Here is a 26,096-nt window from a genome sequence, read left to right as displayed (position 1 = left end):
TCTGGCCCTCCTATCATTTCACTTAACCCCAGACAAACTCTGGGCCCTGTGACTTATCTCTGTATCATATTTAAACATCCAAATACCACATGCACACCCAGGAAAATACCATAAACACGCTTATTTTCATATATTTATTTCTTCTTGTTGTATACAACATTCTCAACATGTTGGATTAACCACTGGAAAGCTTAGGCTAAAAAGATGAGGAAGAACAACTAGACATGCTTTCTCAGTGGCATGGCTGTAACTCTCATAGCATGCTTCATTACAGCAAGACTTTGGTCATTATTTAGGTAAATACACTTTGTAGAAAGGTGGAACATCTACTTACTGTGCTTCTTCAGAAGACTCTTGTTTTATTTTTAATGTTCTCTTTGTGACAGGTATTTCATCTGAAAAACAGAGGTTTGGAAAAAAGTTATATTTTCCTAAGTGGTGGCATACATTTATGTAGCTAAGTAGCTATATGTCTACTGTTTGTTCCATACTTTCCAACGCAAGAACTTAATTCTAGTGTCAAACACTGTCCAATGCCAGATTTATAAATATAACTCTTACATAATGAGATGCATACATTTATATGCAAGATCAGAAACCAGCTCTACAAGTATAAAATTCTTCAAGGTCACCAGTGGATTTCTAGCTAGGAGCTTAAAGCTTAATTTCATGGCAAACATGATTTTTAAAGGAACGAGAATGAAAATAATTCTGTTCTATTTAGACTTTCTATGTAGGTTTTAGAGAGCAATTATTCCCCTAATATCAGGATCAATATATACTATGCATGTCATTTTTTTCCCCAAAGGTTTAGGTGACTTAACTCTCTCCAGCAAAACCAGAGTTAGAGGATGCCAAAGTAATTTAGATCTTAGTACCGTTTTGAAATTAAGAGGTAGTGATCACTTAGCATCTGCCCTTCTTATTCTTCTAGTCATCAATTCTCTCTCTTACGTTGTGTTAGTCTTACAGTTTTATAACCTCTTCGCTCCCTCTCTCTTCTGATATTTGAGAGATCCCTTTAGATACAGCATTCACAAGAAATATTAACATTTAATCCTTTTTTTTTCGAATTAGGCATTTCTCTGTCATCAGGAGTTCTGTAAAATAGTGCCCATTGGCTTTTGTCTTAAGCTAGGGAGGCACATTTATAGTACCAACCCTACTTATCCTTCCTTGGGGGCTACCTGAGTATTTCACTGGAGAGCAAGAACATTTACTTATAAGTGAGCACTCATTACACAACTTGCTATGAATGTACAAAGGTTGCAGCAGAAACTTGATTAGTACTTGCAAATTATGAAAATTAAAACTGGAGCATTTATGGAAAAGAAAAAAGAAAAACAACTACATATACCCTCTTAATTAGTCCACACAAGTTTAGATTTGATGGCCAGTTTTGTTTTCCATTTTTGTGTGTGTGTGTGTGTGTGTGTGTGTGTGTTTTGTTTTGTTTGTGTTTTTTTCCATTTTTAATGTGAAGACTGGGAATAAATCATTCCAGCTGCTGTTGGGATGGGATCCTTTACAGAGTGTGAAGGAGTATGATCCCTGATAATGTTCAAATATCAGCTCCTTTCAAACCAAGGCTTCCCTTCATTGACTGTTCAGACTGAAGCCTGGAAAGGGACCTTTTGCAAATCACAGTCAGGAAGAATAAAAGTATTGGGGATAAAGGAAGGAAACGACAGTTATATCTATAGCAGTCGAGCCAGGAGCCAACGCGCTTAGCAGTCACCTTAGAACTAAGAGGTGCTGGGTATTTTTAATCGTGTAGCCTGTCACTGAGCTTCCTCATGCAGCTCAGAATTAGGAATTCTTCTGTGTCTTTAGGAACTTTGTGGAACCCAAGTCACTAAGCACTAGGCTGGTAGTTTAAGGATGCCCAAACAGACTGGCTATACGCGTGGTGTTGTCGGTGGGAACGGTATAAGCAGATATTACAGATATGAAGTACCTGTGCACACATAAAGACATGTATATGCACGCGCACGCACGTGTGCGTGCACACACACACAAGCAACATAGATACTGGCTCTCTTACCCAATTCCTGATCTGTTGGATAGCCGTGCAGATCCTGACTGTGGTTTCCCCAGTCCTCCTGTGAATACTCCTCCATAGTGCTGCCATCTGACTCCAGCTCCTGGTACAAGCCACTACTGTTAATAAGTACAGGCTGGCAGGGCTGAGCATCCCATCCTCCCTGACCAAACACCTGTTCCAACTGTTCAAATGTGTAACTGCTCTTTCTTTTCCCAACACCATGTTCTTTCACCCGACTGTAACACCTGCGAAGGGTCTAAGACACAAAGTCTTTTGTTATTCCTTTAAAGCTGTACTTCCTCTTCCAGGTACGGACCACAGATATTAATTACTATTAGACAGACACAGACAGACAAACACAGACACATTGTTACAGGAATGCTAGATTTTAAATTCATGATTATATTAGAAAAAAATACTAATTTAGCATTTACTCAAACATGTTATAATTCAAACAATTACTTTGCAATTAATTATCCATTAAACAACAAGAAACATTACGACATTATTGCATGTGTCCCATACACGTATTTGTACACCCCCACCCCCATTTTAAAAGAGGAAGAAAAAAAAAAAAGGAAAACAAGAAATACCAGCCAGCCAATAGGATGCACACCTGCCACAGAAAAGAAAGAGCTGCTATTTGTGCCCAGAATTTGGAAAAAGTGAGGGGAGGGAGGACAGAAAGAAGAATTTCCCAAAGCAAAGAATATAACCTTCCTTACCCTTGATAAGAAGGAATACGGGGTAAAAACAATTGCCTAAACAAATCAGCTGGTAAAACTTGTTACTTACATAGTCCATAATCTATACTAACTCACTCTGTCTTTGGGGAAGTTGCTAAAATTTAAAAGAGATCAAATCAATAATGCTACAGATTCCCAGTCTCAGACATCAATTATCAAGAAATACACTAATACCTACATCTAAAAATTAGCCAGTGATAATACTAGTCTATACTACCAACTCAAACCACCAGCCAAACACACCAACAAATGAAGCCCATGATTTCCTTTTGCGGGGGAAGTGAGGTGGAAGGGTGTTATTTCACTTCTTTTTTGTGGCACACAGCAAATATCATTATGCAAATCCACAGATGAAACCTGGATAGCTTTATTATCTTGCACAACCCTTCAACTTGCTTTGTGGTCTTCTAACGCGTATTTCTGATGATTTCCTTAGTTTCATGGTACATCTTATACTATCTTACACGACATTTCAAAAGATAAATCAAGGACTTAGTCCCAGTCCTTGTGCCTTAGTTCCAAATTTAGTTTAGTTACATTCGTCCTCTGTCCCATCGCTGTCTCCTTTTGTTCCTTCTACTCTCCTCTCCACTCTACTAGGTTTTACTCTGAGGATTTTCGTGACAGACAAGACCCTTTTTCTCTGGTGCCTCCAAATACTTTCTAACTCAGCTGTGCCAAACAAGTCCACCTCAGGCTTACTTTACACACATTAGCCGGACTATAAATTTCTCCTGAATGTGAGATGACTCTCCATATGCCAGTATGTCCTCTATTCTCGCCAAACAAAGACAACTCTGAATAATCTTTATCGGGCCTCCTCGGAAGTTCAGTACCTTTAAATCGCAGTTGATAAGCTACAGGAAGACACTCTGTCAAATACTTTGCAGATCTGTCCCTCGAGGCCAGAAATCCAGATGGGCAAAAGGAATAATAAACCTAAGACACGGATGATGATCTCCCTCTGACAAAAGCAGAGGAGTGGCTAGAGTCACCCCGTCCTAAAACCAGCCAGCCTATCCCCTGCCTCATTCTCCCTTTCTGGAGATTTCTTCTGGTGCCTCAAATGATGCCTTAAAGAAGTTAGGTTTCTGCCACACTTTAATTAGTGTTCCTCCTCTCTCTTTGTAAAGGAGAGTCACAAGTACGTAACACACAACTTTCTGGAACAAACCAGAAATGAACCTGGGAAATGTGTGATGAGCAACCCTTCCAATGGAAGGAGACAAATGCCTGCAGCAGATCTCATCTGACTTCCTACACACTCCCCTTCCCGGTGCCCTCTGCCCTCCCCCCAGGGACTGGAATTTGAATTGCAAACATCTCCTATTTATTTTTATCTCACAATGTCTACTTTCTGCCCTCCAAGAACACCCCAGCCACTCTTCTCAGCTCCTCCAAGGACCGTAAATGGAGAGTCCCAGCCATGTCCCTGTCACCCTTCCAAGGCCATAAATGGAGATGGAAACCATGCCACTGCTCACTACTTACTGGCCGCCTAGAGAAAGGCATTCAGCACACAAAAGAGCCCAGCTGGATCTGTCATGGAGGGTTATTTCAGAAGTCAGGGAATAAAACTAACATTCCTTTGAAGGAAGGGGCCACACTTAGGACGTGACCTAGGCGTAAGCAAAGCCACCAATCTTTGACACTATATATGGTGGGAAACCACAGAAAAGATTTACTTTCTCTGAAACCACCGAATCGAGCTTAAAATTTCACTTGGCTTGTGTAATTATGAATAAGGAAACTAGAAATATCTAAGCGTTCTAGATATGGAAGAATAGTCAGATGATATATTTTATATTTCATCAAAAAAGCCTAACAGATCTTGCCACCTCTTACTTTGTAGTGTACTTTTGAAATACACTTTAATAGTGCAATATGCTGATACGTAAAATATCTATTAGGCGTCTGAATGCAAAATGTTTGGTAACTCCTAAATGCATATGATAGGCATCTGATGTGTTGAAAGATTTCCAAATTGACTTTAACTCTCTCAAGACATAAATATGCAAAAGACGTATCTTCTGGATTCAGTAAAGGCCACAGATCCAAGGAGAGGCTGTTTAAATAGCACATATCAACTAAGAAAAAAAAGCAAGAACTTAAACGTCAGCTCGACTGCTACTATAAGAAACACTGGTATTTAGATAAACGAGAGGGACTTTGGAAATGGATAAAAAGGACATATGGAGACCTTCCAATTCTTATCATCCATAATAAATCAGAAAAGGTTACACTTTCCACACTCTACATGATTAACCAAAGCATATAACTAAGTGATTGTGTGTCTCTGTCAACAGTCCTAAATAAACCAACGTAACACCTACTGTAAATCTTAGATTAAGAAAATGCTCTGGAATCTAGGAAAAACGAAGTCTTGCCTCCCATTTTGGACAGCTGTACCAAACCCAACAAGAACCTCAATTCAGCTTCCTTGGAGAACCATTTCCTGTTCAACACAAAAACCTTGTTTCTCTTCCTTCTTCCTTTACCTCACTCATCTTAGAAAGTTATAGTCACTTAGCTCTAGCATTTTTTTAAAAATTAAGATCTCAGAAGGCAAAGAATTTGCTTGAAATTATTAAAGACTATTCTAGTCACAGTGAAGAAGAACACTTTCCTTATTGTTAGGAATGTCCGTGGTAAATCAGTGTTACTGTCTCCTCCCTGGGACAAGAGCTATGAGATAATACTATATCCTGAGTGAAGTTATAAGGATAGAGGTCAGGAGAAGTCAAAAAAATCTGAACAGAAGAACTAAAGTATAGGAGACAACCTGACCACGTGGTCAGATCAGAGAAGTCCAAAGGTAGATCTGATGTAGAAGAAATGCCAAGTGAATGCTTGGTAAATCCACCGTGCCAAGTGTTCAATGACTAGGAAAGGAAAAGTACCACAGGAAAGACGTGAAGGACGTCCCATTACCAAAGCAGGGAGAAAAATCAGATGGCTGACAACTGACAATTTATAGACAGAGGGAAAGTTTTGCCAAAGTTTAAGATTACAGTGAAAGAAAATGAGAGAATAAAGATGACATTCATTGTGGATGAACGTAAGGGGAGTCTGGAGGTAGGGGATGGGGCAGGGAAACAAAGGCAGGAGTTTTAGATTGGCAGGATTGGGGGTTTAACGGCAGCAATGCAGAGAAAGACCCAGGGTTACAGTACACGTAACATTAAATACAGTGCACAATGCAGCTATCTTGCCAAAGTAAGTAAATCCAGTATTGGGTTGTATAAGCAGAGGAATCACATGTAAGCTATGAAGGTGGCTCTTCCTCTCTATTCAGCACCGGTGAGGCCACAGCTGGAGCACAGCATTCAGTTCTGGGCATCGAACCAGCTACAAGAGAGGGAAATTGTAGAGTTCAGAAAAGGGCAAATAAAATAATGAAAGGCTTGGAAAATAAGATCTTTAAGTAGGGCCAGTGGTTTCATCAAAGCCCTTCCTGATATTATATAAGCTACTTTGGGGATACAAATAAGGTTTCTTTTGTTTCAGTGTCCTCTAGTCCCTCCTTTGACTTTCAAGAAGTGGGGAGAATAGAATTCCTCCCTGGTATGGCAAAGTAGGAAGCAAGCTAAATAAATCATATGAGCACATGCCAACCAATTCTGCTGCTGGCTCAATCATTTTCTCAAAATGTGCCCCATTTCATACAATCATAAAGTCATCACCCTGACAAAACCACTGTTCTAACAGAACTGTCTATCGATGGAACAGGGTATATAACAGGGAGGAACGGAAATAAGGCATAATTGCCATATAAACGTGTTGCTTAGAAAACACCGGCATGATCAGTCTAAGATGTCAGATGAAAACAGTCATACTGCAGGGAGGACAGCTTAGTTCTAACAGCAGGAAACAGTGTTATAAGAAAAAACAAGCAGTGAAACAGATTTTCAAATGTAGTTGTCAAACTGCCATACGAGAAATGACTTACATATTATAGTTTATCTTAACCCTCTGCCAACTAAATATGATTAAATTTAAAATTCTTTAACCCAAATGATTAAATAAAGAATATACTTATTTGCAAACAAAATCTTAAAAATCACATACTATATTCCACAAGAGACAGGGGAAATTACACTGGGAGCAAATCTCCAGTGACTGTTTATAAGTGTTAAGAACAGTACCTCAGCCTAAGCAGATGTGTACTGCAAAGCAAAGGAAGCTTTGTGAAACAGATCTATCCTCTTCCTTTAAACTAAAGCTACTGCTTTACTGTGTTGCAATTAGTTGCTCTTAGTTAACCGAGGCAACAGAACAATACTGAGTTTATTTCAATATCTCTAAGAAAGACTCAAGATTTCTTAAGTTTTATTTTCTGTGAGCACAAATGCAGGGGGGAAAAAAACCCTGAAATGGCAGACAACTGTAAAAACATTTCTGCACAGTAAGAGGGATATTAAGGACATAGTATAAATTGCTATATATATTTTTGACACAGAGCTGTAACTAATGATGAGGAAGTCACTTAAGGTAAAATCCATCTGGGGCCAGTAGCAGCTTTACTACCTGCTTTCTTAGGTTTTCTGTACATTAAAATTTGGCAAACTGACTTGCCAATCACCTAATCCTTTAAAACCAACCAACCAAAAACCCCAAGAGGAAAACCAAAACCAAAAACACAGCACTTGTTTCACACTCCCCGGTTCTTAGTGCTACAGAAGTTTTGGCAAGTGAGAAACCTTTTTATTCTTAAGATTTCCTTTTCCTTTTCCACTCCAGAGCAGAGGTTCTTAACTTCTCTGAGTCCTGGATTCCCTCCCCAGAAGAACACACATACAAAACTGTTCCACACAATGTCATGGGGAACATGGACTCTCTGAAGAGCTCATACAAGAACCTTTGGTTAAGAAACTCAGCTCTACGCCATGTGGTTGTTTCTTCCGTAAAAAAATATAATAGGTATTAGTCAGAAACCCTAAAAATGAGGTAGACTTAGTCTGTGTCATAGGTTTCACAAGAGAGTCTGGAGACTGGGGCCAGTTCAAGAATAACTTCTCCAGTTTCCTCAGTATCCTGCTCATTTAGATAAAGCAGCATTAATATTTGCTTTAAGAGGTAAATTAGCAAAATTGTCATTTCTTGAAAGAAACAATTTCTATCAGTAAAAGCATACAAGGATATCAACTTACTCTTCACAAAAATATAGCGCTTTTTTTCTACCTGCTGGGGAAGAAATGTTTTTTGTGAAGTGCCAATTAAACAATAATAAATGATTCATAACATGTTGATCACCTGTTCCAGTTGTATCACATAGTACTTGATCATTCACTATCTGATTAACTTATCAATAGAGATGCTAGATAAATTACCTAAGGTAACAACTTAGGGAAATGCACACACCTAGAAACAAGTATAGGAAAGTAAGTCTTGACTACCTTCCTTAGTGGATAATGGCTAAGCCTTAACATTTCCCCATTTTAACACTGCCTGAAGACTAAAGGGACTCAAAAGGAATAGGCAATGTCTACACTAATTCAATCCTTAACTCAAGGGGATCAAAATCTGATCCGTTATTCCACTGAAACTGTCATGGTCAGCAATGCCTTCTTAATTACTAAGAACAACGGTCCTCAAACTTTGTCCTTAACTCATCTGACTTTCCTGCAGCACTTAATACTATTAATTACCTATCTGTGTCACCATCCTTGCCAAGTGCCTCTTTTCTAAAACTTTCTGTAATACACTGATTGACAGAGAGCGGGTGGAGCTGCCCAAAGCTCTGATAGCAAACCAGGTTCCAACCTCCAAAACATTAGAGAAGTTTTGAATGGAAAAGAACTTTAGAGATCATCTAGGTCTAATTAACAAATGCGGAGTGGAGGCCCCAAGACAAGTGAGTATTCCTTCAAAAGGCATTTGCATAGAAAAATTACTAAATGCCACTCACAAAATGTTACTGTATCCTAAGAAAGCTATTCCACTAGATTGTAAATTCCATGAGGTAGGGGTTATGTCTACCTAGTTCGCTGTTTCCCGGAGCCCAGAATAGTGCCTATCACATAAGGATTGTTCAATATATATTTATTAAATGAACTGAGGTAATTTTAAAGTAGTAAATCACTACCAAGAAGATCAAAAATTTTTTAGCAAAGAAAATCAGGAAACTCATTGGTTAACCACAACGATGGATTATATTTATAAAAATCAATAAATCCAAGGTAGGTAGGACTCCTAAAACCGTTTGAAAAAAGTAGGAGCCCTAAAGGGTATAAAACAGTTACAGTTATAATTAGCAAAGCAAATTAATTTCTTTGTAACAAAGGAGGACTAACAACAGAGGGCAAGGCTATTTTTAAATATCTACCATGTTACACTTTCTTTGCGGGGGTGGGCGGGATTACCTGCCAAAGGGAGCTCTGTAACCCTGTCCAAATTTTATTATTTCTTATGCCTTACAAATTGAATAAATAAAATATTCAAGAATGTAATATTCTTTGACAGTAGTTCTGTCAAAGATAGAAAAGGAAAAAGGATCCAACTGCTTCCTGGATTTTAACAGGGTCAGATAGAAGAATGACCACCAGAAACCAAGAGCTCCTGCCTCTCTGGAGCCTTGGTCTTTGTGGGGAACTGTCCAGGATTGAATTCTATCAGCTGCACTTCTTCCCGAATCTGCCTATCAACGACTCACTTTTGTGTCTATAACTGGTCAGTATGTCTTCATGAGGGAGAAATACTTGCATAGAACAAATCGTTCAGGAAGTTTTGTTCTCACTGAGTATCAACTCCTAAGCTTTCTAGCTTCCTCCATGCTAGGAGCTGAGGGTCTTAATCCATTCAGATTATGAAGAAAAAAGCCCTCAAGGAGGACAATACTAATTGTCAGAACCAAATACCTTTCGTTGCTCAAGGAACTATACTCATATGGCCATAAAGCTTTTAACTCTACTCTGTATGTAAATCATACAGATACTCATACAAAATCTCATATTGGCAGCAATACTAGATAATCTATACCTAGTATGTATGGTCATGTTTAAGGGCTTCTTTGGGATACAAGAACCCTTCTAGACATCTTCAAGGGCTTCTCCATTTAGAACAAGACAGGTAAAAATATTACGGTTTACTGAACTACTTAACTATTTCAGACAAAAGCAGCAGGTAGTCAGTCATCAAACATAGTCAGATAACACTATGTATCTAGAACTTCCCACCTAAAAGGGAAAAGAAATCAGTTGTTTGGTAAAGCACTGACTTGAATTAGAGGTTATTTTCATCTGACCTCCTATATTACCTCTGACGTTGCTACATTAGCATCTCTGTTGAATCTTTTCTCAGTACTTCCCATCCCACGGCACCACCTAGAAGTAGTATTTGGATGATATTAAAATGGTAACTTTTATTAGTACGTGAGAACTAGAAAACACACTCAAGAGAATTACCTAAAATATATCTAGGATAGCAGTGACAGCCATTCATCTTTAAAGTCCTGCCATACACACACCGTGCATCACGCAATGACTGTTCTGTAATCAGCGGTGTCTAAAGGTTAGGCATTACACGTGCACACATACACACATTCCAAAAATCCTCACGGACCTTTACCATTACAACATTGTATGGCTTCCCAAACAGCAAGGTACTTTCTTATACTCATGAGACCAATGTTTATGCAGAGCAGGCTCACCCCTGAAATAGGTCACTTGATTCCTTTCATATGGTGACCATGTGATTCTCTGTTTTGTAGTTATTTTGTTACTAAAAACTACCCATCTGTGATGCAAAGATAACTTACAATACAGATTTTTTTTCCCATTAGTAAGTTTTATGTATTTGGTTGTGAAAAAAAGTAATTTGGACATCTAAGATAAAATCATCTAAAAAGTAAGGTTATTAGAAATCCTCCATCAAGATATCTGGGTACAAGCATTAAGTCAAGATTCAGTCGACTGTTAAAACCTGGTAAATATTAACTTACTTTAAAAGGGTTTAAAAAAATTTTTTTTTGCATTTACATGGTATAAACTATAGGTAATAAATGCATGAAAAGAATACATCTTCACATCCTGACATATAAACTTTCTATGAAAAATCTGAAAATAAGCCTGTTTTAAGTTTAGGCGCCTGTCCTTGGGCAACCTGAACTTATTTAGGAAGTTGTTAGAAAGAAATTCAGGTAATCATAACACTTTTTATAGCTCATTTGGTAGCATTTTTATATTTTACTCTTACCTTTACGAGGACTGCTAAAAGCAATCACCATATGAAAAAATGTCTTTACCTTCTACAAAAATCAAAACATTTCCACAGGTGGCTCAATGTCCCATGCAAAGAAAGTAAACCATAACTACCATTTTCTCAGTGCCTACCATGTGCTGAGATTTGGGGTAAGCAGCTTACACTTATTATTTCTAATTTTTACAATAAGGCTAAAAGAGAGGGTCCCAGGAAACAGACGCTGAGGAGACCGTGCAGGAGGCTTAGAGCAGAGGGCTCTTCAGAACAGCACTTATGAGCAAACGAGGAGCAGGATGGGGTAGAGAGACGAGTTGAAGTAACTCACGGTTGCAGCGGAGGCCTCGGTTAATCCTAAAGTGAGGTATGGAACCTGGATGACCCTTCAGAGTTGCCCTGGATTGAGGCAAGGAGGCTGTACCTTTGTATTTCAGCACTGACCAATCACTGGGTCCCGGATGCCACTGGAGAGGGAGCCTAACCTTGGGCAACGGGAAATTCCTGGGAGAAATCCAACCAGAAGCCATCACCAATCAGTGCTCCAGGCAGCTGGTGGAGATGCACCAGTGTCTCATTCCTGGAGGAGGGGTCCGGGCAGTATATTACATATCACAGAAGATATGTGATGCATCGCTATGTAAAAGAAAAGAGAACTAAGAGAAAGGTAAGAGCTTATCCAAGGTCACTATCAGAGTGTCCTTAATGCAAATTCATCTTAGCTTTCAAAACTAGTACCTGGTATGCTTCTCTCCTGCAGACATTGAAAAGTACAGAAAGTCACTGTATTTACCTTTTTGCCATGGTTGCCGGGAAGTTCATAGCTCGTTTTACTATTTAGCTGAAGTAACCATATTTACCTGCTATACTCCCTGTACTCTGATTTCTCATTTTCTGATTCTATTTTTAGCTTTCTTCATATGCATATTCCCTTATTTGTATATCTATATTATACAAGACAGTGTCTCATCCTCATCATCTCCAAGAAGAGTATCCAAATCATTTACACATCAGGTGAACAATGGCAGGCATAAAATAATGGACACTCCGTGGCCTCCTTTGGTAAGCCACATCCTTACCCACTTTTACTGTCAAAAAGTAATTCTACTTTGTAAATGTTTCTCCTTCTATAATGTCAAACTTACTTCCTTTAAGAGCAGCTGGTAGTCCAATAAATACCATCATGTACATAAAGGCTTGAATGAATGACTGAATGAGCCTTCTACAATAAAAGTCTTATGTTTCAACATTTGTTTTAAATTCTTCCTTGGGACTTCCAAATCAATGTTTCTCACTGTGTTTACAATCTGAGGACACCATGAATTATCTGCAAGAATTTTTTAAATTTGTGTTTTCATTTCTATGACAAGAAGCATGTATGAGCACAATGATGTCCATCTGGGTGTTGCTATGTGATTTTGGTATTTTTGGCATTTATGACTTTATGATTTCATTGTTGCCAAAATATTAGTTCAACTGTCAAATTTTAATAAAGGGGGGCTGATAATTCACAAGGTGACAGTATAATCAAGTGGTTAAGAGCATGGAGTCACACTCCTTAGTCTGGCTTCACCACCTGCTAGCTTTGTGACATTAGACAAATTAATCTCTCTCTGCCTCAATTTCTCCATCTGTAAAGTGGAGCTAAAAACAGTACCTCCATCATAGATTTGTTGTGTTAAATGAAAAAATTCAAGCAGAGCACTTAAAACAGTGTTTGCTTAATAGCCTGTACTCAGTAAATGTTAACTATTTGTTATTATTACAAAAATGATAGTCCGACCATTTGGAGACCAAGGTGCCTTATGTAAAGGTCAGTTCAAGTAGAGAAAAAGTAGCAGCAAAGTTTTATCACTAAGCACATGGTAAGAATAACAAACTCAAAAGAACCTTACTGTAGCAGTCAGTATCAGAACCGTGTTTGGAAAAGCAGGTAAGTTTCAGCTGAACTACACCATCCAATATTAAAAGAATGCTCACTTGATTTTTCTGTTTTTTAGTTTTATTAGCACTTAAAAAATATTGTATAAAGTTGGTTATGTTTAATAACATGTGAAATCTATAAGTAAAAGTTTAGATTTAGGTTTGTTACATGTTAAGTAACATTGTTGTACAAACATGTTTTTGCCACACATTATTCAAGTTTCATAAACACCTGGCTTTGTCATCACAGCTTCAACTTCATATTTATTCTTTTATAGTTAAAAGCCAATCATTTAACCATTTTCAAAGGTTTATAGTCTTAGCAAGAATATGGTGACTAACACATTGATACATAAACAAGGGAGAAAAAAGGAATCCTAACTACCCATCCAGAGTGAGGATTTGGTCTCACTCACTGCGCAACCTGTTTGCAAGAAGCAGGTGGCAGGCATGAATCAAATAAGAAGTATAAATGACCTTTACATTTTCTTGGAGTTCAATAAAACAAAAAGCATGTAGACCTCTCATTTTTGGTGCATGGAAATTTTACTGGAATTAAAATCAGATTCAGCACTTCTTGAAAAATAACATTTCACAGATATGTAGTTATGCTACAGTGGAGAAGGTAAAATTCTTCCCTTGCTTTTTTCTCTTAATTTTGTAATGTGGTTTACGTAATTTATATTAAAAATATTTTATATTGTTCTAAAATTGGCACAACTCTAATTTCTCAAGCCCAACTATTAACCATGTTTCCTAGTTTGCACAAAAGAGAAGGAACGTTACCTATTTCTGCTGAAAACTGCACCTTCAGGACCAGCACAGACGTGCTTATTATCTAATGACTGCATGAATACCAACAATATGGCACTTTGCTGCTTGGAGGGGTAAAAGTGACAACTGAACGTATCACAATAAGAAGGTGTAATATGAAATCATGTAAATCATTCTTAATAAAGCCAAGGCAAATGTATTTCTTATGCATAATGAAAGGTAGAGAGCTCAAACTTTCTAAGGTCAATGAGGCTGATATAAAGGAATATCATATTTGAGCGGTTTTCTAATTGTGTTGTTTTGAATTAACATATTTAAAATATACTGTTTTCTACCAGAATATAAGCTCTTTGAAGACAGGTGGGGTTTTTTTTCAGTTTTATTCATTGAAGTATTCCCAGTACCTGGCACCCAGAAGTTCTCAATAGATTTTCACTAAATGAATGAATAAATGAAAACTCCTTAAGACTGTATGTGGCAGTTGAGAGGTCAAATATAAGGTCAAGGTACTTTTTGACCTATCACACTCTTCTTTCTAAATCATAAACCAGCTCTATCCACTTAGAGAAAAGTATTTGTAAATTTTAAATAATAATGATAAAAGCAGGTTTTGGTAGGTATGAACTTTATTCTGGTTTTATTAATATCAAGTACAAACATAATTGACTTTTTGGATAAATGAAGTAATCTGAAGGTAGATAGTAGAGAAACAACATTGTGAGTTTCAAAAATTCAGGCTATTACAACAAAGTCATCTTACACAGGCTGAGAAAATGCAACTAGAAAACATATCTAGGTAAATAACTTCCATTCTACTGTATCACTTTATATTGAATGAAGTATTATTTGGTAGCTCAAAAAATGTAATTTATGAATACAGCCAAGAACACATATATAAAAAGATGATGGCTGTTATTCCTAAGATGTCTGAGAATAAACACAGGTCTGTATTTTACTAATAACACCACATCCCACCCACTAAGTGACAAGGTAACACTCACTTGATTGGTGCCAAGAAAAAAAAGTATTTCCATTGGCTCTCAAGGACTCTCTCAACTACAAATAGGTAAGAATTATACAGATTTAAATACATGCCTTATTCCAATATGAAGACATTTTTCAATTATTCAGAACAATATGGGGGAGACGCCACTTAGATTACAAACCCCAGATAATTTGTAACATATGCAGCACACGAGGTACAGAGTCATTAAGCATTCATTTTGAACACTGAAGGGAGTTTTTGCAATGGTAAACAGCAGGCAGAAGAACACATTGCATAATCCCCACAACAGAAATAAAATTAAAGACTACCTAATAATCAATGGGCAATCCTAACAACTGTCTAAAATCTAAAGCTTTTTATGGTACTGGTCTTTGTTTTTGAAACTCAAGAAGTTTTTTCTCCCATTTTTTTTTTTTTAACATTTTGTAAACATTACACAGATACAACCATCCAAAGGGTAGGGGACGGGGGACTGCTATTCCACCTCATCCTAGTGATATGAGCAGACTTCAGAGTGCCTGCATGACAATTAACATTTGAAATTTTAGATCTCAATCAAGAGAGTCTGTATATAGCCTGGATGTAACAGACAGGACTGCCCTAAAACAGTGCTTTAGTTGGATCTCATTGGGTTCTAGAACCAACTCTAGGGAATTCCCTGGCAGCCCAGTGGTTAGGACTCTGCGCTTCCACTGCAGGGGGCACAGGTTTGATCCCTGGTCAGGGAACTAAGATCCCACATGCCATGTGGCAAGGCTAAAAAAAAAAAGAACCAATTCTTAAAACTTCGGCTATGAGGTACTGTGATGATCTCTGAGGACTACAACTAAGAATCCTCTGGGTGAGTTGGTAGAGAAGTACATAGTGAGTTGTGTGCCAGGTTAAGATCTAATAAATCCGATAAATTAGAATTTTCTGATTCTCCGAAACAGCTCCACTAGTTTTGGTATATCTGAAATCCGTTCTCTTCTCTTCGTTTTCACTGCCACTGCTTTATTTCACCTCCTGTCTAGCTCACTGCAAGGAGCCTCTAAATGGTCTCTGTGCTTCCAGTCTCACCCTTTCCAATTCATTTTCCACCTTACAGCCAGTTCTGGAACCTAAGATGAACCATGCCACTCCCCAGCTGAAAATTCTTTGATAATTTAGGATAAAGTCCAAACTCCTTAGCCCATCATCTGACCTCGTGTTTATGTCTCCCGTCTCATTTCTTACTGCTTCCCACCTCCTTTCACCCTTTCCCTCAAACCCTAGGCTCCACCTGTCTAGAACTACACAGTATAAAATTTTTCACCAGAATATCTGGGACATGACCTGTTCCAAATTAATGATGTTTCTGGAGTTTTGATACCTTAAGTCTAAAGTAGCACAATGATCTCTCAACTTGATCTCACCTCATTCTCTTCCATTCCTTTCTTATCTAACTGCAGGTTCTGGCCCATCAGTACGCTGGGCAATTTTAATGAGCTGCGGGCACTTTTCTAAACACCCCAAGTGGGAGATGAAGAGACAGCGCCCAGGGGAACAGGACCTGTTCTGGTGCAGAGCACCCGGGTTGGTGAGACGGTAGCTAGAGAGACAGGGGTGAATGGAGAGCTGGTAGAGGTTAGAAGGGGTGGTGCAGGTGAGGGGCATTTGAAGACCCCCAGTTTGGGGGAGGGGGAATAGCTGAGCCCTGGGCACAGAGCAGACAAGTAATAATGGGGAGGTGTGACGCCCGCCCACCAGGTGTTGGCGCACATCAGTGGAGTCACATCAAGCAAACCTGGAGCATCCCTGGTCTACCCCATGCCCTCCCGGAATGTGTCACTGCAGCTGCAGGGCCTCCAGGAGAAAGACTCCGGACCCTACCTCTGTTCCGTGAACTTGCAAGACAGTCAAGGCTGTTCGAGGTCACAGCAGCAAGACTTTAGAACTCAATGTGCTGGGTAAGTGAGAGGCACCCGTGGGAGGTCGGGCAGGTCTCTCCCCCAAGAGACTGAGTGTGAAGCTTGGGGGAGGGGCATACAGAGTGACGGGGGTCCGTGTGTGGGAGCGGGGGAGGGGAGCCGCTGGCCCCCGGATGTGAGTTTTTAACCTGTCTCCCCTCCCCCAGTTCCTCCAGCTCCTCCATCCTGCCGCCTCCGGGGCGTGCCCCACGTGGGGACCAACGTGACCCTGAGCTGCCAGTCCCCAAGGAGTAAGCCCGCTGCCCAATACCAGTGGGTGCGGTCACCCCCATCCTCCCAGGTCTTCTTTGCACCTGTTTTAGGTGAGGGAACTTCTGGAGACACTGAGAGTGTGGCTGGGGTAGAGGAAAGATGACGTACCAGAGGGGCCGGGGTGCCAGGGGAGGCAATGCTGAAAAGCACTGGCGGGGGGGGGGGGCTGGAGAAAGAGGCCCTGCCAGGTGCCGGCACGTGCTGCAGACTTAGGTTACTCAAGAGGCGCTGGGGCTAGAAGATCTGCATTCACATAGGGTGGAACATACCAGAGAGTACTGCACAGTTAAGTATAGTGTCATTATGTGGGTTAAATAAGTTAATATTTGTAAAGCACTAAGAACAGTGGATGACACATAGTAAATGCTATATAAGCATTATTATTTTGTGAAATTTGTTTCAGTTATACATATACATGTATATATTTATGCACATATATGTATGTTATGTGAGTACTAGGCCACAGGGTAAAATACATTTCTTCTTCTTGTATGTTCAAAAAGATGCATTGCTTTGTTTTTTCTTTCTAGTATATAAATTAAGGAATGAGCTAGATAATGGGTATTTGCATAACTGCAATTCAAACTATAAAAGTTATTTATCAAAACATATAAATTTCTAGAATTGGTATGTCCGCAGTTATCCCAAAACTACCGGCTCCACCCTTTGACGAGGTCCTTGATGACACCACCAGTCACTCATGGTGTCTACAACATACCTTCATGCGCTACGGCAAACTGTTCTTCAACGGAAAGGCATGACTTTTTAAATAGCTGATCACTTAAAATGTTTGGAACTGCATTATTTGGATGCTTCCAACTTTGGATTCTTGGACAAAATATATTTCACTGTATCTGCAGTTTGCACCACTCTAGGCCATGCTGCCTCTGGGCTTTTACCCCAACTAGTGATCCATCTCTATTCTCTTCTGCCCAGTGTAGTCCCCCCTCACCTTCGCGATCCACCTCCTGAAAGCCTAAATTGACATGCCCTCCCTGTGTGTGCCTGCGGCACCATGAGCCTAATGTCCACACAACACCCGGGCCGTGGTCACAGTACTGGCGCTTTAGCAGCCTGACTCCTGCCCTGGAAGGCGGACGCCTTGGCAGTAAACGGTACACTGCTGTATTTCCAGGGCCTCCCACAGGAGGCACTCGAGTACCTGCTGGTTAATAACAAAAAAAAAAATGAAGTCCTTATTTCAGACCTTAGTATTTAAAGAAACCCTGTGATGAATCTGTCAGATGAGTCTGATGACAGGGAATGGGTAAGATTTCCAAATCCTCCCCCAGGTGCTTGGACTTCAGCCAACCGTTAAGCTCCACGCCTCTCTCCTGTTTCCCATGGGCAGTGGAATTCGAGGGCCCAGGCCCTCTACATCTGCCAAGAAGGATATCGAAAAGACGCTCAAAGTTCTAAAGCAGTGGTCTTTAATTGTGGTACCTATATGCCTTTTTTAATGACAGATCAAGGCACCTTAAACCTTAGGGATTCCTGTCATTCTCAGTCTTGCATGTATTTTTTAGGCATGAAGCTTGGCTGCTGGATTTAGAATAGCCAGAGGAATATAGGTTAGCGATATTGTTTATTTTTAAATGTAAGTGTAATACTGTCTGATCGTCAACATTTTCAACGTATATTTGACAAAACCTATAGATAAGAATTGGAGTGAATCTTTCAGATTCAGGGTACATTATTCAATAAATTTTACAGCCAATTCTCATCTTACTCATCTTATACTAGATTTAATATGTCCTATATCCTGTTAATTTCCCATAAACTTTCAAACATGTGACGAAAAAATTTTAATGTCAGCTTTAAAATGTTCAAGAGTGCACGGATTTCAAAACTCTTTGGGGAGTACATAAGCAAAAAAGTTTGATCACCATTATTCCAAAGGTGTTCTGGCCAATGTAACTGCCACTAGCTAGCCACATATGGCTATTTAAATTTAAATTAATTGAGATTAAAAATTTGGTTTCACAGTCACATTTCAAGTGTTCAATCACCACCTGTGGCCAGTGGCTACTGCACAGTGGCTGCTGGAGAGTGTAGATACGGAACACTCAAATCACCACAGAAGGTTCTATTGGACAGCACTGTCCTAGAGAACCAAGAATATGACATGGTTTGCTCCAGCCAACTGAGGTTATAATACTTTATTCCTTACAGGAAAAGTTCCTCTTCCTGTGATGGTGGACCATATCTCTTGACTTCTACGAGGTTCCTCCTACTCAGGGGTAAAGAGACAGGGAGGGCAAGAAGAAGAAACTTTGAGCTCCTTTTGGAGGTTTGAGTGTGTAGTCAAGAGAATCCTTTCATAAAATAAAGACTTCTTTAATATTCTGAATAATAACTTTTTACCTACATTGTTCAATATGGTAGCCACTAGCAGCCACATGTAGTTATTTATAATTTAAAAATTAATTAATTAAAATGAAATATAATTAAAAATTCAGTTCCTCAAACACACTAGCCACATTCCAAAAGCTCAGCAGCCACATGTGGCTGGTGACTATCACACGGAACTGCAGCAAACACAGAACGTTTCCATCATTACAGAAAGTTTTATTGAACTACACTGTTTTGTACTATGGATTTTCTAATTTTTTTTCCTTTTATATATCTTCTTAATGAAGGATCCAGAATATTTCACTCCACTCTTCAGTAGGCTTCCCAAAATGCCAGGAAATAAACTCAGATGCCTGCCTGTTCATGCAGTTTTAACATGTGCTTACTAGATCCCTTACCTCCAAAACTGAAAGCCTAAATATAAATGTGTGGCTAGGAGTCTAGGATGGTCTATTCTTTTAGGATACATATCAAGCCTTTGTCAGATTCACAAGCAGACAAAAACACTGGAACACACAAGCTTTCGGGTGGCAATGACTTCAGAATAACAGAAATGGAAGGAGACAAATCTCACTAAATCTTACGAACTCTCTGAGTGGTATACCGTATTTCTGGAAAATCTTTCAACGATAATGCAGAAGGAAAGTCTTGTCTGCAAACACCAGAGAAGAGTCCTCAGAGATACACAATCTTAAAATGCTTAAACAGGGACAATGGTATCTTTGGGCTCCAAGTTATCTTTGCCCTATTGGTTCTCACAGACAAATAATGACAAGTCTTGATAGCTAAAATGAAGACCACATATACTATACTGTGATTTGTCTGCTAAAGTACAATATTTGTTCCAAAGATTATGATGAATTATGATGAACAGATCTAAGCAAAGTCCCTAAAAGATTAATCATCTTGCTTGCTAGGCAGAAGACTCCCTACCACTTTTAAATTTACCTGATGGGCAACCAGCATTGATCCAGCAAAAACAAGTTTTTCAGGTCATACAATCACCTTGCATTTCAACTTGAGGGAGAGCTAAAAGTACACATCTGTTTCAAAGACATAAAGCCAAACCTCAAGAGGCAAATTTTTGGAGAGCACCCAAAAATATGGGACTTGAGAATGGGTTTTGCAGTGCATCAGATTAGCTGACTGAACTGTGAATACAGCATCTGGCTCAGAAGTGAATGCTTTCATGAATTCCAAGTCTAGATAGGTCTTTCAACTACTACAGTATGGACTGTGCTGAGATCTCTCCCTCCTTTGCAGTTATCACACTTATTGTCTGCTTCTGTCATTCGACACTCAATCAAGCATACTATCCCCTGTGTTGTCTTGTACAGCTGCTTAACTTTGGTTGTGTGTTTACAGACTTCAACTGCACTGTAGGCTCTCGGACTGTACATTACAGTTCTTTTCTTCGTCCTAACATCTAGCAGACAGTAAACACTCAAGTATTTGGCGAATGGAGATATGAAGACAAGGTCTACAGAAAAGAACAGAAAACCACCTATTTGTTAATCTGACTCCAAAATTAGGCTGAAATTGCTAGGAGACTAAATTTCTTCTGGCAAACGAACAAAAAGCAACAAAACTTTAGAATCAAACAATAACATGTGTAGCAAGGCAGTCTCAAACACATCCATTTTATCCAAATGGCTGAACAAATACCAATAACAGGACATGTCAGACTTCAAAATCAAAGTCTTTGCAGCAATAAAAAAAAAGTTTATATCTGACTTTAAGTTAATATTCTGTGTGCTTAGAAATATACATATTCGCTTGGAGAGTATTTAAAAATAGTACTTTGGTAGCAAAATCCAAGAGTCATTAATTCAATTTCAATATTTAAAACTTTAATACTTTCACTGTATAGATAAGAGGACTGAGGCACAGTCCAGAGAAGGGAAGTGACGTGCTTTAAGGTTACCCAGGAAGGTGGTCTGCGAAGAGGCTGGGACAGGACTCAGCTTGCTGTTGCCTTCACATGATGAGGTGAAGGATGCTACAACAATATATTGAAACTATGATTAAGGGCAAGTTTCAGGGAAAAACTGAAGTTACTATGTATCATGCTTCCTTTCAAATTTAGAAGAAATTATTTACTGGGTCTACATAATTGAATTTTGATAGATATTTAAATACATTTGACCAGAAATGTAATTGACGCACATGGTGTTCCTTCCCTGGGTGCCTCTGACATGAGTTCACACTTAAGTGAGCTACATTAGCCTAAACAAGATGTGTTTCCAGGTCCATATCTTACTGCACTACTTTGTTTCTATTTTTCAAATTCTAAAGCAAAAAGGATTACTTAATTTCTTTTTGCAGTTCTCATTAACACGATAAAGTGAAGGAGATTTCTGAATTACTTGTTCTAAATTGGCATTTCTGGAACTAGGATCGAAAGATTTGTTTCAGGGGTTTGGGATTCTCTGAGAATTTTCTAAGGCTGTGTTTTTATTTTCATAAATGTAATCTGGAGTACTTGGACATCCACCTCATAATTGTGTAAAGCTATGATTTCAGTGACTACATGTCCTTCTATGCTTAAGATTATAATTCATATTAAGCCTCCTAGAGGGACAGAGCTTAGTTTTTAATGCAGTTTTTTCAAATTGGGTTTCAAAGTCTATGTTTTGGGGTTAAAGTTTGAGTAACACTGCTCTAGATTTCTATACTTTCCAAAATCCTCCTTCTAGACTTAGTTTATTTGGTGAACTTAACAAATATGTATCCAGTGCCTACTATGTGCTAGGCACTGGAAATACTGTTGTGAATAAGAGAGACCAGAACTTGTCCTTACGGAGCTTATAATTCCGGCAGGAAAGACCTACATTGTTAATGAAGAAGTCTGGTTCCTTGGTTGAAATCAGACTTAAGGAGTAGAGCACTTAAAAAAGAAAACAAAAAACAGTTATCTACCCTCCTTGCCAACTGCTGCTGTGGATCAGAGAACCCATCACCATCATCTATATAGTCTCAAAATAGTCTAAGAGCTTGAGGTCAATTTGATCTTATCTGTTTGGAGACAGATAAGACAATCCTCTTTTAAAAATTCTTCAGAGACACTTTATCTCCTTTCCTTGCTTTAGGTTATGTTTCTCATAACCAGACAAAGATGCAACCCAACTAAAGATCTCCTGGTTATTTGAGAAACAATTTTATCATCAGTGAGATTTATAAGTAGTGAGTTTTAGATAAGACACTGTTTCCTTTTGATTGGGAAATTTCTATGGACAAAAATCAATAAAGCTAGAAAAATTACAAATACCTAAAGTGCACTTCTAAACTCAAGAAAAGTTCATGGATAGATGCTAAACAGTACAATGCAAAAACTCTCCCCCAAATTTAACCTTGAACAGAACAACAAGTGAGATTCAGAGAACAGTGGCTACTATTAGCTACTACTTGAATCCTACCTATTAACCATCACTTTAATAACATCCTTGTTCAAAAAAGGCGGGGGGGGGGGGACGGAACCCAGAGGTACATGTTATCAGGTAAACCAATTTAGTTTTGTAAGTGAGAAATGGGTGTCAAATTCCCTGAACAACAGTTAATAGGTTTGAAATATCTTGGTCTCTGGACCAAATTTTCTAAGCAACAATGTCCTCAGATGAACACTACTTGAGCCAAGATCTCTGGAACTTTGGAGCAATCTCCTTCTCTAGTGTGAGTATGATAGTTCTCACTGGGTTTCTACCCGCCAAGGAGTTCCCCAAAAAGTGTCATCCCTGCCAGAAGCACACAGATACTATAACTCTGAACAAGAAGGAGTTCCGTGAAAACTGGGAGAAAGAATCCTACCAGAATCTTTTAGCAGACACTGTGAAGAGGGAACCAGCTTACCTAAAAAACAACTCCGTATCTGCCAAGACTACAAATCTGAACTCCTAGATTAAAAGTCAGTAGCAAGAGCAAAACGATAACCCGGCTGAAGGTGAAATTTCTAGCCTAAATTAACACAAGGATGGCCAGATGCACAGTGAGAACTTTACTTGTCACCGCAGCCGGCACAACAGCTAAAGCAGGGGAAAACGGGCTTTCAAGAAGGAGTTTAGTCAGAAACATAGCTGGGCCTCAAACCAACCTAACTCTGCAAGCATCACACTCCAAATTCCAGACCAACTACCAGCCAGGCTAACTGTGTGCTCCTAACTCCAAGAAAGCAATACACTATCTGGCTACAACCGAGTCTTTCCAATTCTCCAAAGCACCTCAAGACTTGGTCGCTCTTCGAGTTAGAAGCAAGCTCAAGTCGGAAGCAAGACGACTGACACAAAGGCCATCGTCCGAAGGCGCCTTTCGTACGGCTCTGCCCCTGCCACTCACTTGAAAATTCCTAAACTGGGGGCTCAGCGGCCCCGCTCTTCTACCCTTGCCCCATCCCGCCCCATCCCGCCCCGGCCGGTAAGCCTCTGCCTAGGAGCCCCCGGCCTAGAACAAAGCGAGGGGCCCCAGCGGTGGGGGCGAGAGGCGCGGGCAGCACGGGGACCGCCGCCCGCCGCACAATGAGAAACTACCAACTTCAGAGCGCAAGAACATCCTCAATTGGCAAGAAAGAGGGGCGGCGGCAGGCACGCCCAACTTCAAACTCAGGAAACCTACGGGCTGGCGGCCATCTGGAAAAAAGCCCCCTTCCCAGGGAGAGAAGAAAAAGGCGGAGGAGATGCGAATCGCCCACCGGGCCCCGGAGGGGAGCCCTGCGCTCAGACCGGCCCCCGCCCCCGAGGCCCGCTTCCCCGCCTTCTCTCTGCCTCTGGTTCGCTGCCCCAGGCCGGGCGGCCGGTTACCTTGATGCGCTCCCGGCACTGGGACGGGGTCCGCTCGTAGCCCAGCTCGGCCAGGGCCCGGGACACGCGCTCGTACATGGCTGGCCCGGGGGCCTTGCTGCCGAACACCGTGCCGGCTCCCTCCAGCTGCTGGTACCGCGCCTCCACCAGCCGCTCGTTGCCCCACACTGCGATGAGCGCGTTCGTCTCGGCCGGCGTCCACGACATGCCCCGGCAGGCGGCGGCGGCGGCTGCCGCAGCCCCGCCACCGCCGCCACCAGGGGAGAAGGAGACCGAGGACGAGGCGGCGCTGCGGCCCCCCAGCCCCAGCCCGAGACCCCCGGACGCCGCTGCCCCCGAGCCCGCCGCACTGCCCGGCCCGAGCGGGGAGGCACCCCGAGGCGTGGAAGGGTCGGAGAGCGATGGATTTCCGTCGCTTAGGCCACCAGGAGAAGCCGGGGAGAGCACCTCCATCTTCGGGATTTTTAGCGGCGAGTTGGCGGGCAGCTCCGAGCCACAGGGCGCAGCCATCTTCCAAGCGGCCGCCGCTGCACCGCCCGGAAGTGACGCGCCCGCGCATCCGGCCGCCGCGGACTCCGGGGCTGCCCTCGGGCCTGGCTCTCCAGCGGGCGGACGGCTGCGGGCCCTGGCGGCCCCGCGGAGGCCGCTTGCCGCCCCAGGCCTCTCACCGCGAGTCCGGCCGCGCCGCCCGCTTCTCTCCCGGGGCGAGGGGCGGCGGTGAGGCGCGCCGAAGCCCCGAGCCGAGGAGTAGGGTGGGGGCATGAGGGCGCTGGTGTGAGGAACCGATTGAAGCCTTCCCACTTCCTCTCCAATCTCAGCCCCTGGGAGGAGGGGTGAGGCCCGCGAGGGGGCCCAGAGTTAAGGAGGACTTGACCATTTCGCTCGCTCGCTCGCCTCTCTCCCTCCGCTCTGCCGCTCCCCACTCGGAACTGGCCTCGGGGTGCAGAGGCTGACGTCCAGGGCGGAGGCTGGGGAGCCCTGCGCAGGGCACAGCTAGGAAGGCGCCGAGGCTGCCGGGGGAGGGTTTCTGGGGAAGACTTTAAAAAGCATTTGGGGACCAGGGTTAGAGTTCCTGCGGCGTAGCTTTTCAAGAAATCCAAGCGCATTATTTGAAGAGCAACTCTGATTCCAGTTCCGATCTATTTTCTAGTTAATCTGGGTGGGTGTGACGATTTGTAGAATAGTTAGATGTCTTTACTGCGCTTGCACGGTTTGTCTACAACTTAAATAGGTAGGAACTGCCGAGCTCAGCAGAAAAGTTACTTTACAATACCATTATCCATCCGCCCTAATTTGGGAGTTGCATGTTTTTGCCACAGTGTTTCATGCTCTCAAGTGTAAGGAGGCTAAAAAGAAAACTGTCAAGTATGACAGCTGTTGTGACCTCCGGTAATTAGTGGTAAGCGCGCCTGGACCCTCCATAAGATGCTGCAGTTTAATGAACATTAACGCCCCAAGTCCAATACATCACTGTAAGGTATTTCAATATTCTTCAAAGCCAAAAATCGAATTGTTTATCTTGGAGCTTTAACTTGAAGGCCCTAGCTGATTTTTTTGTTCAAATATGAATAAGCTATGCAATGTTTTTTTAAATAGCAAATATATTTTAGGTTTTTTTTTTTTTTTTAAATAGAGCTAAGGTCAGCTACATTTTAAACTCAGAATCACTCCAGAGAATGACATGGTTGTCATTGGAAAGCCAAAAGAATAGGCAATAGGGTTGAAGTAGAGGAGATAATTGTCTCCGTATGTCATATTAAAATGTCACTGTAGTTTATGTTAGCAATATGAAGAAACAAAGAAATTCCAACATTTATGCTATCTCTTCCTCTTTTTCTAAGAAAAATATATAGTATATGTATAACTGATTCACTTTGCTGTACACCTAAAGCTAACACAACAGTGTAAAGCAACTATACTCCAATAAAAATTAAAAAATATATATTTCACATCCTTCCAAAAATAAATAACTAAATAAAAGATATAGTCTAGCACCTCAGTTAAGTGTATGAATTCTAGAGTCAGAATACCTGGCTTCAAATTCCAATTCTGCAACCTCAGCCAACT

At 40.9% G+C, this 26,096-nt stretch overlaps 1 protein-coding gene across 3 annotated transcripts in view; it reads right to left on the bottom strand.

Annotated features, from left to right (window-relative positions):
* MSANTD2 (Myb/SANT DNA binding domain containing 2) overlaps nt 1-24,811 on the bottom strand; it is a 28,601-nt gene extending 3,790 nt beyond the window's left edge. Inside the window, exons 1-4 of one of the 3 annotated variants that reach the window (XR_010656124.1) lie at nt 24,030-24,811; nt 6,049-6,138; nt 2,045-2,300; nt 335-395 (exon numbers count right to left, since the gene is read on the bottom strand). Coding sequence is in view for 2 of the 3 variants with exons in the window: in XM_065882743.1 (XP_065738815.1) it covers nt 335-395; nt 2,045-2,300; nt 24,030-24,539 (827 nt within the window). In the remaining variant the exon portion in view is untranslated. The remainder of the gene's footprint in view (nt 1-334; nt 396-2,044; nt 2,301-6,048; nt 6,139-24,029) is intronic. The other 2 variants (XM_065882743.1, XM_065882744.1) reach the window with 2 other exon arrangements.
* Nucleotides 24,812-26,096: the final 1,285 nt, after the last annotated feature.

This window comes from Phocoena phocoena, chromosome 8, assembly GCF_963924675.1.
Source record: "Phocoena phocoena chromosome 8, mPhoPho1.1, whole genome shotgun sequence".
In the NCBI taxonomy this organism is placed as follows: Eukaryota; Metazoa; Chordata; class Mammalia; order Artiodactyla; family Phocoenidae; genus Phocoena; species Phocoena phocoena.
Note: the sequence above shows the minus strand (reverse complement) of the source record. Positions and strands in the feature narration are given on the sequence as shown.